The 16,680-nt window shown below is 41.5% G+C and overlaps 1 protein-coding gene across 2 annotated transcripts in view; it reads right to left on the reverse strand.

Moving 5' to 3' along the window:
• The window catches only part of LOC133764379 (aldo-keto reductase family 1 member D1-like), a 69,660-nt gene that overhangs the window by 20,666 nt on the left and 32,314 nt on the right, over positions 1-16,680 (reverse strand). The window contains exons 4-7 of one of the 2 annotated variants that reach the window (XM_062198055.1): positions 9,609-9,686; positions 5,224-5,346; positions 2,604-2,713; positions 1,089-1,254 (exon numbers count right to left, since the gene is read on the reverse strand). In XM_062198055.1, coding sequence (XP_062054039.1) covers positions 1,089-1,254; positions 2,604-2,713; positions 5,224-5,346; positions 9,609-9,686 — 477 coding nt within the window. The remainder of the gene's footprint in view (positions 1-1,088; positions 1,255-2,603; positions 2,714-5,223; positions 5,347-9,608; positions 9,687-16,680) is intronic. The other variant, XM_062198062.1, reaches the window with a different exon arrangement.

Here is a 16,680-nt window from a genome sequence, read left to right on the forward strand (position 1 = left end):
GGAATAAGAGAGGGAGGAGATATATAAGTCGGCACATGCTCACTCAGACTTACCTCCAATGCTACAGCTAGAAATGTGCCAGGAGATTTCAACTCAATCATACCAAGGAGGCAGGTACTAATGCCAGCGCACTTGGTAAAATGATAAGTATAAATACACAACTGATCAAAAAGATAGGGTATGTGTCGAAGAGATTTCAAATTAAGACCAGTGTAAGCAAATAATGAAGGATAGAATTAAAAGGGAGAGTATGATCCTGTATGGGAAGCAGGACACACAGCAGACTCGTAGAATGGCAAACGCCCAAAACAGCACTCCTGCCTCAGAATCAACCCTTGGGACATTCGGATCTGGCTAAAAGGTCCACGAGAGTCTCACAGGCATGGAAAGCCATGACATGGTGGCAAAAAACAATCTACATGAAAGATCCTGGTGAACAAGAACCCAGCAGAAGGAACAGGCCATCAAGGAGAGAGGCGCCTTTCTCTGAAGGGAGGAAGGAACCTCCACTGTGACACGGCCTTGGCTAAACAAGTTCAGAGCCAGTGAACTCAAGGGGCTTCCATAGCCTAGACAGCTCACAGCAAGAGTCTCGGGTGATTGCTGACGTCATAAATAAGAGTGCCAATTGTTAGATCAACAACGAGAGTCACTGGGTACATGCTCCCCACGTAGGATCTCTGTCCTTAATGTGTTTTACTATGAAACTTAAAAACACTACTAATTGAACAGTACCCTATACCTTGTGCGGTTGTGTGAGTGCAGCCTGCTGAAATCCTTGCTTAGTATATACTAAGTTGATCTTCAGTATATGAAGGTAATTGAAAATGAATATAAAGGGCGGGATGGGAGAGGGAGAGGGAGAGGGGAGGGCCACGGGAGGGAGGGAGGTTGGTGGGGGAAGCCACAACAATACAAAAGTTGCACTTTGTAAATTCACATTTATGAAATAAAAAAGGTATGGGTAGTGGTATGAAATAAAGCAACACAGCATTACAAATTGCTTAGTGAGCCAAACAGAACATGCTCTGAAAGCAAAGGCAACCAGTGTACCCATATTTTCACATTTCCAAAAGCAGTTCTCTTACCTGGAAGTTCTCTTTGATCCTTTCAGGATTAAAGCTTTTAGGAATGACAACCACCCCTCGCTGAACGTTGAAACGCAAAACAATTTGGGCTGCAGTCTTCTTGTACTTTTTCCCCAGTGAGTTCAGCAGTGTGTCCTTTAACAAAGGCGGGGAAGATATATTCACCCTTTCAAAAAATCAAGACATAAATCACATGTAGGCAGAGAGATGACAACCAAGTGTTAACCAAACCCCCTCCTCCTCTGTCTCCTGTCTCTGCTTTATCTGGTGACCCACCAGGACACTGCAGGTCACTTGTAATCAGTTTCTCTAAGTGTACAGAATCCCTTGAATGAAGAGTTACTCTTTGTATGCGAAGATCAAGGAATAAAGTTTATGAAGATGCCCCTTTCAGAGGGGAAGTAATAATAGTGTTCTGAGGAGTCTTAGAGAGACAGCTAAAGACACATAGGGAAAGGCAAAAAGACTGAAGTGTGAACAGTCACAATCAGAATTGTCTTGGAATGCATACATTTCTACTTAAGTTAGTGGAACACATCACAGTAGAAGTGTCAACATTGGGGAGCAACACTGTGGTGTAGTAGGCTAAGCCTCTGCCTGTGGCACTGGCATCCCAAGTGGACACCAGTTAGTGTCTTGGCTGCTCCTCTTCCCATACAGCTCATGCAGTATATGGCTTGGGAAAGCAGTGGAAGATGGCTCAAGTGCTTGGGCCACTGTACCCACTTGGGAGACCCAGAAGAAGCTCTTGGGTCCTGGTTCGGATCAGCACAGCTCCGGCTGTTTTGTCCATTTGGGAAGTGAACCAGCAGATGGAGACCTCTCTTTGTCTCTCCCTCTGTCTGTTACTTTATCTCTCAAATAAACAAATAAATCTTTAAAAAGTGTCAACATTCAATACAAAGAACAGAAAAATTCAAGTATTTCATAATGTGACTATAAAAACTCTGCCAAATAACAACTGAATGAATATTTATTGGGCCTTTTCAATATACCAGGCACTTATAATACCATAGATGTTAGATAATCAATTTTTTTTTTTTTTGACAGGCAGAGTTAGTGAGAGAGAGACAGAGAGAAAGGTCTTCCTTCTGTTCGTTCACCCCCCAAATGGCTATTACGGCCAGCGTGCTGCGTCGATCCGAAGCCAGGAGCCAGGGGCTTATCCTGGTCTCCCATAGGGTGCAGGGCCCAAGCACTTGGGCCATCCTCCACTGCACTCCCGGGCCACAGCAGAGAGCTGGCCTGGAAGAGGGGCAACCGGGATAGAATCTGGTGCCCCAACCAGGACTAGAACCCGGTGTGCCGGCGCCGCAAGGCAGAGGATTAGCCTGTTAAGCCACGGCGCCGGCCGCTCAATCAATAACTCTTTACAGGTAGACTGTTTAGGACAATGGGACATAATAGATTAAGATCACATGGCCAAATGGAATTATTCCAATAAAATAATTGACATTAGTTTCATTCTCTACACTTAAGGACATACTTCCTGAAGAGACATGCAGCATTACTTACCAGTCTGGATTCCTAGCGGTCCCCAAGGGGCTATATGCGACAATAACAATGTCATGTTGTTGGCAAAATTTCAGGAGTTTTGGCTGGGTGAAATACGGATGGCATTCAACCTACATGGTTGCAATGGAAAACAGAGGCAGCACAAAATTAGCTTCTTGTAATCAAATGCATTTTACATAATGTTTTTAAAAGTTCGTCAGTAAAATCTACTTTTTAAAAAAATCCATTATTTAAAAAATATTAATTTTATTATTTCTTTAAAAGGCAGAGTTACAGAGAGAGAGAGTGAGAAAAAAAAGAGAGGGCTGGTGCTGTAGCATAGCAGGTTAAGCTGCTGCCTGCAGCACTGGCATCCCATATGGGTGCAGGTTTGAGTGCTGGCTGCTCCACTTCCTATCCAGTTCCTGCTAATGCACCTGGGAAAGCAGCATAGGATGGCCCAAGTGCTGTGGTCCCTGCACCCACGTGGGAGTCCCAGAAGAATCTCCTGGCTTCTACCTTCAGCAGGATGGAAGACCTCTCTCTCTGTCCCTTTCTAACTCTGATTTTTAAAATAAATCTTTTTTTTTTTTTCTTTACAGGCAGAGTTAGACAGTGAGAGGGAGACAGAGAAAAAAGTCTTCCTTCCGTTGGTTCACCCCCCAAATGGCTACTATGGCCGGTGTGCTGCGCTGATCCGAAGCCAGGAGCCAGGTGCTTCCTCCTGGTCTCCCATGCGGGTGCAGGGTCCAAGCACTTGGGCCATCCTCCACTGCACTTCCGGGCCACAGCAGAGAGCTGGACTGGAAGAGGAGCAACTGGGACAGAATCCAGTGCCCCAACTGGGACTAGAACCCAAGGTGCAAGCGCCACAGGCGGAGGATTAGCCTAGTGAGCCGCGGCGCTGTCTGTAAAATAAATCTTAAAAAAAAAAAAGAGAAAGAAAAATAAAGAGAGAGATCTTTCATCTGCTGGTTCACTGCCCCAAATGGCCACAACAGCTAGTTCTGAACTGGGATGAAGTCAGGAGCCTGGAGCTTCATTTGGGTCTCCCACATGGGTGCAGGGGCCCAAGTACTTGGGCCATCTTTTGCTGCTTTCCCAGGTGTATTAGCAGGGAGCTGGATTGAAATGGCACCTATAGGGAATGCCAGCATCACAGGTGGTGGCTTAATCCACTTAACCACAACACCATCTTCCAAATCTACTTTAATAATAACATATTCACCCCATACTATATTTTACATTTTGGATCTAGGTCTTTCTCCTTAATAGCATGTTCGTTTTTCTTTTTTTCCAAAATGATTCAGGAATATCTGCTGTTTTTATATGTTTAACATTCCTGTAATTTTTCAAATATTTCTGTTTTTCCCCTTTATAAACAATGCTGTGATAAACACACACCTAAATCCATGTGGGTGACCTGAGATAATTTCATTACAATAGATTCCTAAAAACGAAAGCCTGTGAGCTTTGTTAAGACTGTTGATAGGTATCGCCACATTGCTTTCCAGTCAGACTGAGTCAATTTGCATTCACTGGCACAACATCACTTGCTTATAGGCAGCATTATAAGAAATATAAAACAAAAACTTTGCTAATTTAATATGTAATGCAGAATCACACTTAAATTTACATTTCTCTAATAAACAGTGGGCTGAGTATTTTTCATATATGAAGGCCCTTCAAAAATTAGGTGGAAAAATAGGATTAAAGATAGGTTTATTTTTCTGCAAAAAAAATCATGAAATCCATGCATGCTTTTTTCATAATGGGCGTTTTCCATGAACTTCTGAAGTACCCTCACATTGGACAGTTTTGTGAGTTCTGTCTTTCATGAATTTCTCTTCATTTCCTTTGTACATTGTTTTGTTGAGTATTAATGTTTTTTATTGATTATTTCCACTGATTTTAATTAGGCTTTTAATTCATAAGAATGTGAAACCCCTTTTCTATTAAATTTCTGAAAATGTTATTATTTACTTTTCTTTGCTCTTTAATTCTTTCTAGATGTTTATACTATTAAACTATACTATTGTTTTTGTGATTTTTCTATGGTTTTTATCACTCCAGAAGCTAACACTCGTTTTTTCTATTCTGAGTGATTTTCTCTGTCTTCTTTAACTACTGATCAGAAGGGACATAAACTTCCAAGTGTGATATGAGGCAACTATCTACATTTGTTTCTAAATATACTCATTTTTCTCATACTAGTTACTAAAAAAAATCTCTTTGCCATCAGTTTGTGTTACTTTATTTTATATTAAGTTTTTATTACATTGGAGTCTGTTTCTAAGGTGCTTGTTGATCTCCATTTACTTGTATATCATTTCCTAGACCAGCTTTGCACTATTTTAAACATTCTATGTTATATTGCAATATTTGGCAGGTCTCATTTCCTCTCATTAAGTTTTCTTCTCCAAAAAAATTTTTGTTTTGTTTTTTGTGTGTGTGTGTGATTTGAACTTTCAAAACTTTTTTGTTAGGTGACATAAATTGAGAGAAGTCAAAAGGTGTTCCCAGGGTCCTGTGATGAGGTTGCTATGGAGCCACAAGACCTCCCGACTCCTGGTCCAGGCCTCGCTCTCTTAGTAAACGCTGTCCTGGGTCCCCTCCACCGCGGTGGAAACTGAAGCTGTACCTGGTTGCAGACGGGCTTGTGCTTCAGTCCTGGTTTGTTCAGGAGGAGCTCCAGCTGCCTGCGGTTAAAGTTGGACACCCCGAGGGATTTCACCAGGCCAGCATCTTTGCAAGCTTCCAAAGCCTGAAAGAGACAACAGGTCAAGAAAGAGGCCTCACAGGAAGCCAAATTAAATATTTAGTGGTGGGCATTTGGCACAGCGATCAAGCTGCTCTTTGTGATGCACTTTCAAATAAAGTGAAAAACAGAAAAGAATAAACGTTTATAAGGGCAATTGAATTCAACAAAAAGGAAAGATCTCATGTCGCAATAGCATTCTGTTAAGAAAATGGGGGGCAGGTGGGAGAGGCAGCATTTCATGATGGAATGAATTTGTGAAATACTGCATCTCATATTGTCCCCTTATATTTTTGCAATATATTTCAGTACATCAATAAAATCCTATTTCTTGAAATTTGTTAAGCTTTATTTATAGCACAGTAATTGATCAGCTTTTATAAATGTTTCGGTGTGTGTGAAAAACATATACTGTTCTATTTGGATACAAAACTGTCTTTTTCTGTCTGTTCTCTCTTAACACAAGTATGTTTGTATATACAATATGCACAGATATACATAATATACAACATTAACTCTAGCTTTGCTTGACTTCTTTATAAGTGAGAAAATGTCAGATATCTATCTTTATAATGCTGGGTTTATCAATGTTTTCCTTTATTTCAAAGGGAAAATATATAGTCATATAGTTATATAAACATGAATAATAAAAATAAGTTGTCTTACTTGAATGGCAGAGAGACGGACAAATTATGAGTGAGTTCTGCCACTGGTTTACTCCCTAGATGCCTGAAAGAACCAGGGCTAGGCTGTGACCAGAGTCAGGACCCAGGAATGCTACCCAGGTTTCCTACTTGGGTGGTAAGAACCCAATTACCTGAGCCATTACCAGGGGCTCCTATGTTCAGCATTGGTGGAAACTGAAACTGGAAGCTAGAGCTGGCAGTTGAGCCCAGGTAATACGATGTGAGCCACGGGCATCTTAACCGCTCGGCTAAATACTTATAGCCCTGTTTCGATCATCTTCATTTCCATTTCAGTTTATTCCAATTTTTCTAAAAAGATTTATTTATTTGAAAGGCAGAGTTAGAGAGAGGCTGAGGCAGAGACAGAGAGAGAGATCTTCCATTCACTGATTCAATCCCCAAATGGCTGCAATGGCTAGAGCTGTATCCTAGTTTTTTAATGTTCTTTTTAAACTTTTTTGTTATTTTCAAAAGGTTTGTGTGTGAATATAGAATAATATATATATATATATACATTTACATACACTATATATACTTCAGTATATATTGATTAATATGGGTAGGAATTTAGCATGTTCACACAACCTTGATCTACCCCTAAAATCTGTGATGTTAATGCTACATAGAATCTAAGTATACTTTATTATGGGTAACTTTCCTCTTGTTATTTGACATTAAATATTTTTATAGATAATAAAGACTTTATTAGTTCAATTTGATCACTTTTACTTTACACATATTTTGGAGCAACTCTTAGAAATTTGCTCTTCTTTTCTTTCTTTCTTTCTTTCTTTTTTTTTTTTTTTTTGGACAGGCAGAGTTAGACAGTGAGAGAGACAGACAGAAAGGTCTTCCTTCCATTGGTTCACCCCCTAACGGCTGCTACGGCCAGCACGCTGTGCTGATCTGAAGCCAGAAGCCAGGGCGCTCCTTCCTGGTCTTCCATGCGGGTGCCGGGCCCAAGCATTTGGGCCATCTTCCACTGCCTTCCCGGGCCACAGCAGAGAGCTGGACTGGAAGAGGAGCAACCAGGACAGAATCCGGTGCTGCAACCAGGACTAGAACCCGGGGTGCTGGCACCGCAGGCGGAGGATTAGCCAAGTGAGCCACAGCGCAGGCCAGATTTTTGCTCTTCTAACTTAGCTTATCATTACTAGGGATTTCAGTGTGGGTCTTTCTGTGCCAAAATGTCTATAGTACAACCACTCACACTCAGCTAATAATATGATATCACTGAGTGTGAATTATAAAGAAAACTGTACAATCAGTTCTTACAACCTGGTGTGAGCTTGGAAAGATTCTCCCTCCCCTCTACATTACCTTGGCACTTCTGCTAAAATTCAACTGACCACAAATATTTATGACCACATATTTGACCTCTCTGTTCTATTCCATTGATCTAGATGTCCATCTATATACTGCCATGGCATATCATGATTGCTATAGTTGTGCAACAGTTCTCAAAACTAGTATAGGTGTTCCAAGCTTTCTCTTTTTCAAATTTGCTTTGACCATTATAAGCCATGTGCATTTCTGTATTTAGAATTAGATTTTCCATTTTCATTGGGATTTTGACTAGGATTACATTCATTCTATAGAGAAATTTATCAGGACTGAATTTGTTAACCAGATTAAGGGACATGGTATATCTATCCATTCATTTGGATCTTTGGCTTATCTCAGTAATATGCTTTTACTGTATAGCTCATACAGATTTTATCAACCTCTAAATATTTAATATTTTTCTGCTAAAATTGACCTTCAAAGTGTGTTGACAATATATAGATTACATATAAAATACATTTCTTTTTTATCTTATGAGTTACATGTATACTTCTTGGTATTTAAATATTTGGTGATTTTTAAAACATCTTTTTATTACTGATTTCAAATTATATTCCAATTGTATCAGACAGAATACTTTGCATAATTAGAAAAATTTAAAATTCCTTGAGATTTGCTCTATATGCCCTGATATCTTTGTTGATATTAAAATAGTCACCCTAGCTTTGTTTAGATCACTGTTAGGTTAATACATTTTTCCCTCCTTTTAGGAAAACATTTTCCTTTTATGTTGTTTGATTCTTTTTATTTAAGATGAGCTAATAATATATAATATGTAGTGAAATATGGTTTTTATCGATTCTGACAACCTCTGCCTTTTATTTGGGGTACTTAGACAAATTTACATTTTCTGTGATTGTTAGTAACACTGAGTTCAAATCTGCAGTCCTAAAGCTGCCCTGTCATGTTTGACTGTGGACTATCTTCTCCTGGGGATACTGCCACCTTATGAGGCAGTTCCTCCCAGGCAAACCTATCAGCAACGCTGAGGTCAGAAGTGAGCACTTGGTCTCCTGGGTGTAGAGCCCAGCACCTGAAAATCCACCCGAAGCTTCTTTACACAGATGGGTCAAGTTCCCAACCATTACCCACAGGGGGAGGTAGATGGATATGCTCATCACAGTGTGACTGCCCAGGCTCTGGAGTGTGGAATGGGAGTGACTGGGAAACAAATGACTAAGGCCAGTTAGTGACTTGTGTTTTTCTTAGCTTCCCGAGTTGCTGGGCCACTGCTGCTCTGATCTGATTTCTGAAGACTTCTCACCATGAGGCCTCAGTTTGTACCTGTGTTTGGAGCAGGCAGTACTTGCCCCTGGGCTATGGCAGGGGAGAAGAAAGTGGAGAAAGAGCTTCGGTAGCTCCTCTCCCATACTTATGACAAATGTCCTTTACTGCTCCTCGGGTTGCCTCCTATTCCAGGTCAAAGCTGTAAAACTACCTCACAAACTTCCAAAATTCCTTCCCCACTGTGAATCCATAAGTTTCTCCTGTTTTCCCACAGTTTCCACTCTGTGATCTTGGAGAGGAGTCAGCAGTTGGCTCAAAATTGGATCCAGAATTATCCCAAGTCATTCATACATCCTCTTGTTTTAAAGGTTTTCTTTTAGAAATCTGGTTATTGGCTCTTTAAAATTCAATTTAAAAATTGATCTTAAAACATATTTCTACATTTTCTTTTGCATTTCACACCCTCCTCCTCCTCTTCCTTGTAATTCTTGTCTTCCAGTAAAACAAAAGAATTATTCAGCTCCAAGAAGGAGAGATTTCATGCATCTGTACATATTGTTTGAAACACATGCTCTGTTAGTATAAATTTGACAACATCAACCAGATCACTGTTTAAAATAAATTGTTCTAAGCCAGCGCCGTGGCTCAACAGGCTAATCCTCCACCTAGCGGCGCCAGCACACCGGGTTCTAGTCCCGGTCGGGGCGACGGATTCTGTCCCGGTTGCCCCTCTTTCAGGCCAGCTCTCTGCTATGGCGCGGGAGTGCAGTGGAGGATGGCCCAAGTGCTTGGGCCCTGCACCCCATGGGAGACCAGGAGAAGCACCTGGCTCCTGCCTTCGGATCAGCGCGGTGCGCCGGCCACAGCGTGCCGGCCGCGGTGGCCATTAGAGGGTGAACCAATGGCAAAGGAAGACCTTTCTCTCTGTCTCTCTTTCTCTCTCACTGTCCACTCTGCCTGTCAAAAGTTAAAAAAAAAATTGTTCTAAAATAAAAGCCCACTTGAACTTACCTCCCATGTGGCACATAGATTTGTCTCGTGGTATAACCACTTGCCATTCTCATCTCTGGGATAGATTTCATCTCCAGGCTGCAAAACAGAACAGTGTAATTATTTTATTTATATCTTTGCCGGGGACCATGTGGGTGTCATCTTGGCAATCTCTTCAGAAGAGAGACAGGAACACCATGGCTGCATCCCTTGGAAGGCCGAGGATGATGGGAACTGTTCTCTTGTACCTTAGATTGTGGGAAGGCCCACATCATGAAGGCCTTGGAAGTCTTGTTCCAGGATAATGGACAAGGGTCTGTTTATCACACAAGATGTTCTCCTCTTCCTTGGGAGATGTAGCCTGGTGTATACTGCCAGTAAGCAAAATTGTGCTGATGTGAACAAATAGACTTTTGTTGATGCAGCAAGACTGAATGTTCTGGAGGGAATAAAAGCTGCCAGGAGAGAAAAGAGATGTTCCTCTCTGCTCAGGGAGAAGCTTCCTCTGGCCCCTCATTTTTCCATAATCTCTTGTCTTTTTTCTTTATTCACTGCATTCCATCCCCTCTTCACCCTGGAAGAGTTGTTGCAGCACATCTGGGAACTAAATAATGGAAATCGAGGGGGCTGCTGTTAAAGTTTGGAGGGCTGAGCCACTAATTGTGATGCTGGCATCCATATTGGAGTTGTGGCTACTCTGATTCCAACCCAGCAAACCTGCTAATACAAATGAGAAGGCATCAGAGGATGGCCAAGTACTTGGGTAGCTGCTACACTGTGGGAGACCAGAGCAGAGTTCTTGGCTCCTGGCTTTGGCCTGGCCCTGACCTGTATGTTCTCCCTTTCTGTGAATTCTCATTTGTACTAAGAATGTAAGCTTGGTGTGTTGACAGTCATTTTGCAATCCACAAACAAGAAGTTCTGAGAAGCCAACCAGAAGATTGAAACAGAGAAAGGGCCAGAAATACAGACATTGTTTGCACTTTGGGATCAAGCTGTACCTGAATTAGACACTCCTCAGATTTCTTCATGCCCCTGTTTAATTAAAGTCAATTTCAGTTTGACCTCTGTCATTTATGAGTTATGACTAATTCATATGTCTTCAAGTATTGCAAATAATGTACCTAAAAATGCAGAAGTAGCTAAGGATTGTGATCAGTGAGGATGCTCCTGTCTCGAGCCGAGATGTGGCTATTTCTGCTATGCAATAACATGACATAAATTATTTCCCTGTTGTGTCCTAAGACTCAGACAATGGGCTTGCTAAGGCTGTGGCTTTAGCATATTAGTAGAAAAACACTGGGTTAGTTGACCAATTTTGTAGCCTTTAGTCAGATATTGTAAGAAAGATAAATGTATTTATTGCTACTGGACTTAGATGAGAGATCAGATGATGCTTTGCTAAAATGGGTTCTGTCTGCTTTGGGATGCACTGTAAGAAAGTAAAAAGTGAGATCTGAGCTTTGTAGAGTTAGAAAAATCAGTGTCATCCAAGGCAGGATGGTAAACAGCCTGGAGGGAAATGAAAGATTGGTGCTGGACAAGTCCCTGGGTGGCTCTTCTTCCTTTCTTACCTAAAGTTTTCAAGAGTGATTGCAGAGTGTACTGGGGATGCAACATTTTAAGATAAACAGAAATATTTGGAATAGCCCCACGTCTTTTCTTGTCCCTCCCCAAAGAGGATGTTCTATCTATACCCTAGGGATATACCCTCTATACCCTGTATACCCTAGGGATAAACAAACCAACAAACTAAAATCCATAATGGGTTTCCTTGGAATCCTCATCTTCACCCAATGTATATGCACAGATGAGACTCCATTCACCTTGGGCAGCTTTCCTGAGCCTACGAAGTTGCTTGCATGAATCCTGGGCTTCTGTTGTCCCTTGCTGCCTGCCTGTACTTATTAAGTTGCTTCACTTAACTTAAGTGAGCATCTATCTCTCTGAATTCAAGCAAGTGGTAGAAATTACAGCCCAAGATGAAGTAGGATATTTAAATAACCATTGCACAGTGAACCTGCCTAAGTAGTCAGTACACACTGAAGTTGATTTGTGATTGCATATTAGGTGAATAATAGTTCTCAAGTTCCAGCTGAAGGCAAGATTATAGGCCACAGATGCTCTGCCTGACATAGGTACACCATCCAAGGGGATGCAACATAGGTGCAAGGAGAACATTACCTGTGCCTGCTTGTTTTGTATTATTTCAAATCAGAGACCAAAAGGGATGCCACTAAGCTGAGGCCTGTGTAGATGGGCAAACCCAGCAGGTACAAGAGACAAAAATCCATAGGCCAAGGAATAGATGTAAAAATGGGACCATGTAAGATTTTTAGTTTTTATCATTCATGAAGCAGACTGAATGTGAATTTACTGAAAGCATGTCAAGATTTTAAGGGATGTTGTCTTATCTGTGAAACCACTATCTAACAAAAGCCTGTGGTTATTAAGGCCATTGTGAAGTCTTCAAACCTATATTTCTATGAAATAGGATACAAAAGAAACATCTTCCCCAAAGTCTGTCTTGGATGTGGCTACAGAGGAGAGCCAGCCTTCTGTTGACTCCTAGAGGATAGAATTGAGCAGCCAGATTGGTTAATTGGAAGAATTTTGGCCTCTGCAATGACAGAGGGTTCTTGTTTGTCCTGACAAGAAAATTTGATTGAACTCATAGACAAGGGACCAATTTTGTTTATCAATCTCTCCTTCCCTCAATGAAATTTTAAAGCAGGTACTGCTCTTTAGCTGTGTATATTGGGTGTGTCTTTGGGTTCTAAATTAATGCTGTGTTATAGATTGAGAAAATTCAAGGAAGGATTGCATTTGAACTAGAACAGAGATCACTTAGACACACTAGCTTTGCAGCTGGATCCAAAAACTGGCAAATCTGTCTCCTTTGGGAGATGGTACAAGGTGGATATATTGTTAGTCATCTATATTACTTTCCCTTATGTTATGCAGGATGATTTTCATGACTGAGTGGGGAGAAAGTTGTGTCTGCCTATCAGACAACTATGATGTGGAGTACAGTTAGGGACAACTTGCTGGTTTGATAAAAGTAATTTCAGTTATAGTGGTAGAAACATGCTGTAATAGAAACTGCACTGAGGGAGGAGCTTCAAAGATTGTGGATTAGGGAATGACATGCTGCACTAAAGTAGGGATACCAGTTTAAAAAAATGTATGAAGTGCACTCTCAAGGGGAAATCAGAGAGAAAACTGCCGTGGAAATCCTACAAGAGGAACAGGAGTGCCGTGGACCTGTGTGGAGGATGCTGCCGTCGAGCAGGAACGTGAACAACTGCAGCAGCTAAGAGCCAGGGCAGGTGGCAGCTTGGAGATGGAGGTACGACCAGACTGCAGCAACCCAAGACAATACAGCCAGAGGGAGAGCGTGCCATGGGACCGGACTGCAGCCTGGGGACTAGCGGTTGCTTGCAGTTGCCCACGGACCCAGTGGAAGCAGAGGGAGCACATTTATCTCGTCCCAACTTCCCCACAACTGCACCCGTTGCCTGGCTGAGAAAGGCCGGGCACCATTCTGGGTTTGGGCAGGAGCTGCAGAAGACTCTGTGTGTGCAAAGCAACTGGCTGAGACAGGATGTCCTCTTCTCCACAGTACTGGCAGCAATGGTGGGGAGAGAGTGATGTTTGGCCAGTGGCTCTTGTGCACGTGTGTGTTCCAGAGATTCTAGTGGAGGGAACGATCTGCAGTCCCCGCTGACTTTGAGCCTGGCTGGGAGGTGGCTGGACAACCACATAGGATAATGATGCACCTGCAGCTTCCCAGGATCAAGCACGCCTAGGTGGAGTTGTCTCGGGGAGCATCTGCCTCTCTGTTGACTGGACAGGTTGGCAGGGCAGAGAGAAATCTCTGTACCCAGCAACTGTAGGAGCCTTATGTGCTGAAACTATGGGGAAGAGGTGCAGGGTGTAGTTGGGTCTCAGAGCAATCACTGGGTGCGGCTCCACATGCTTGGAGTTCCTGGTTGCTCAGAGCAGGTCATTGCAGCAGGAACTGCTCACAGTGAGTACCATGCTGGTAATCTGTGCGGTTCATATGGTGGCACGTAACACACTGGGGTTTAACACCCAGGCACTGCGATCTACCACACCCAACTTGGGTGTTACCCTGGATGCTCGCCCTACCCTGCAGCACTGACCAGAGCTCCCTGGCCACACCCTTCACACAACTCTTGGTATTCACTGAAAGTGTAGACATTCCAGTAAGCCACAGAGGTATAGCTGAAAGATAAAAGCCATCAGAGGAAAAAAACAGAAATCAACCCCACAAATGCCTAAAAACAAACACAGAAATTCAAGAAACAAGAATAAGGAAGACAACATGACTCCCACAAAGGATCACAACAACAATTCAATATTAGAATGTTAAGATGGAGAGAGGAAATGCTGGAAACAGAATTTAAAAAAATCAATCAGGATACTCAAATGCAATCAGAAGCAAATCCATGAACTAAAGAAAAACACACATGACATGATCAAAAATTTTTCCCATGAAATTGAGGTTTTAAAAAGAAACCAAAATGAAATATTAGAAATGATGAATTCAGTACATAAAAAAAAAATGTGGTGGAAAACCTTAATAGCAGACTTGGTTAGGCAGAATAAAGAATATCCGAACTAAAAGACAAATCTTTGAATATTTTACAGTCAGAACAAAAACAAAAACCCAAGAAAATAGAAAACTTGAATAGTGTTGGAGGGGCTGGCGCCATGGCTCACTTGGTTAATCTACCGCCTGTGGCACTGGCAACCCATATGAGTGCCGGATTCTGTCCTGGCTGCTCCTCTTCCAGTCCAGCTCTCTGCTGTGGCCCGGGAAGGCAGTGGAGGATGGCCCAAATGCTTGGGCCTCTGCAGCCGCATGGGAGACTGGGAGGAAGCACCTGATTCCTGGCTACGGATCGGTGCAGCACCAGCCGTGGTGGCCATTTTAGGGGTGAACCAACGGAAGGAAGACCTTTCTCTCTGTCTCTCTCTCACTGTCTATAACTCTACCTGTCAAATAAATAAATAAATAAATAATATTTAAAAGAAAATAGTGTTGGAGATATGTAGGATACTATCAAACGATTCAACATACAGGTCTTCGAAGTTCCTGAAGGCATAGAAAAAGAAAATGGACTGGAAGGCCTGTTGAGTGAAATAATTAAAGAAGACTTCCCCCAATATGGAGACAGAAAGGAAAGTCCAAGTGGAGGAAGCAGATAGAACTCCCAATTGATGTGATCAGAAAAGATCGTCGCCAAAGCACACTCTTGTCAAACTTTCGAAAGTAGAATATAAAGAAAAGACTCTAAAATGTACACTAGAGAAATGCCAGATTACTTCAGAGGGTATCCAATTTACTCACAGCTGACTTATCAGAAGCCCTACAGACTAGAAGGGAATGGCAAGGTATAGTACAAGTCTTAAAAAAATTTGTCAAACCAGAATACTGTTCCTTGCAAAATTCTCATGTATTTTTATTTATTTTTAATTTTTAAACATTTTATTTATTTACTTGAAAGTCAGAGTTACATAGAGGCAGAGGCAAAGAGAGAGAGGAGATGGAGAGAGAGAGAGAGAGAGAGAGAATCTTCCATCTGCTGGTTCACTTCTCAAATGGCTGCAATGGCCATTATTGGGTCAGACTGAGGCTAGGAGTCTGGAACTCCACCTGGGTCTTCCACGTGGGTGCTGGGGCCCAAACACTTGGGCCATCTTCCACTGCTGTCCCAGGCCATAGCAGAGAGCTGGATTGGAAGTGGAGCAGCCAGGACCTGAACTGGCGCCCATATGGGATGCTGGCACTGCAGGCAGTGGTCCCAAAGCTCTCAGTTATGAATAAAGGTGAAATAAAAAACTTCCATAACAAACAGAAATTGAAAGAATTCGTTGCCACTTATCCAGCCTTACAAAAGAAGTTTAAGGAGGTGGTATACACAGAAACACAGAAAGATAGCCATCATTATGAAACAATGTGAAGGCAGAAAATCCCCCAGTAAACTACAAAAGAAATCCAAAGTAAACAATAGGAATATTTATGGAAAAATGGTAGGGTCAAGTCGTTACTTATCAATAGTCACCTTGAATATAAATGGCCTCAACTCTCCAGTTAAAAAATACAGATTGGCTGAGTGGATTAAAAAACAAAACCCATCTATTTGCAGCCTACAAGAAACACATCTCACCAACAAAGAAATATGCAGACTGAAAGTGAAAGGATTGAAAAAGATATTCCATGCCACAGAAAGCAAAAAAGAGCTGGTCTTGCCATCCTAATATCAGACAAAATAGATTTTAACATAAAAACTGTTAAAAGAGATGAAGAAGGGCACTATGTAATGATTAAGGGATCATATCAGGAAGATGTGACTTTAATAAATGCCTATACATCCAATTAGAGGGTACCTGGCTATTTAAAAGAAATGTTAGGGGATCTAAAGGGAGACATAGACTTTAATACAACAGTAACAGGAGACTTTAATTCCCCACTTTTATCAGTGGACAGATCAACTAGACAGAAAATCAACAAAGAAGCCACAGATCTAATCAACACCAGGGACCAAATGGACCTAACTGATATCTATAGAACTTTTCAACCCACAGTGGCAGAATACACATTCTTCTCATCAGTGCATGGAACTTCCTCTAGTATAGACCACATGCTAAGCCATAAAGTAAGTCTCAGAAAATTTAAAAAAATAAAAATCATAGCACGCATCTTCTCAGGCCACAATGGAATGAAGCTGGAAATGAATAACTCAATAACCTCTAGATAACATGCAAACACATGGAGACTGAACGACAAGTTTCTTAACAAACAGTGGGTCACAGAATAAATCAAAAAGAGAAATCAAAAAATTTCTAGAAACAAATGAAGATGACAATATAACATATCAGAACATATGAGGTACAGCAAAAGCAGTCTTAAGAGGGAAGTTTGTAGAAATTGGTGACTACATGAAGAAATTGGAGATGTATCAAATAAATGAGTTAACAAGGCATCTAAAGGACATAGAAAAATAACAACAAAACCTAAAATCAGTAGGAAGCAATGAAGAATTAAAATTAGAAAAGAAATAAA

This window comes from Lepus europaeus, chromosome 1 (assembly GCF_033115175.1).
Source record: "Lepus europaeus isolate LE1 chromosome 1, mLepTim1.pri, whole genome shotgun sequence".
Classification (NCBI taxonomy): Eukaryota; Metazoa; Chordata; class Mammalia; order Lagomorpha; family Leporidae; genus Lepus; species Lepus europaeus.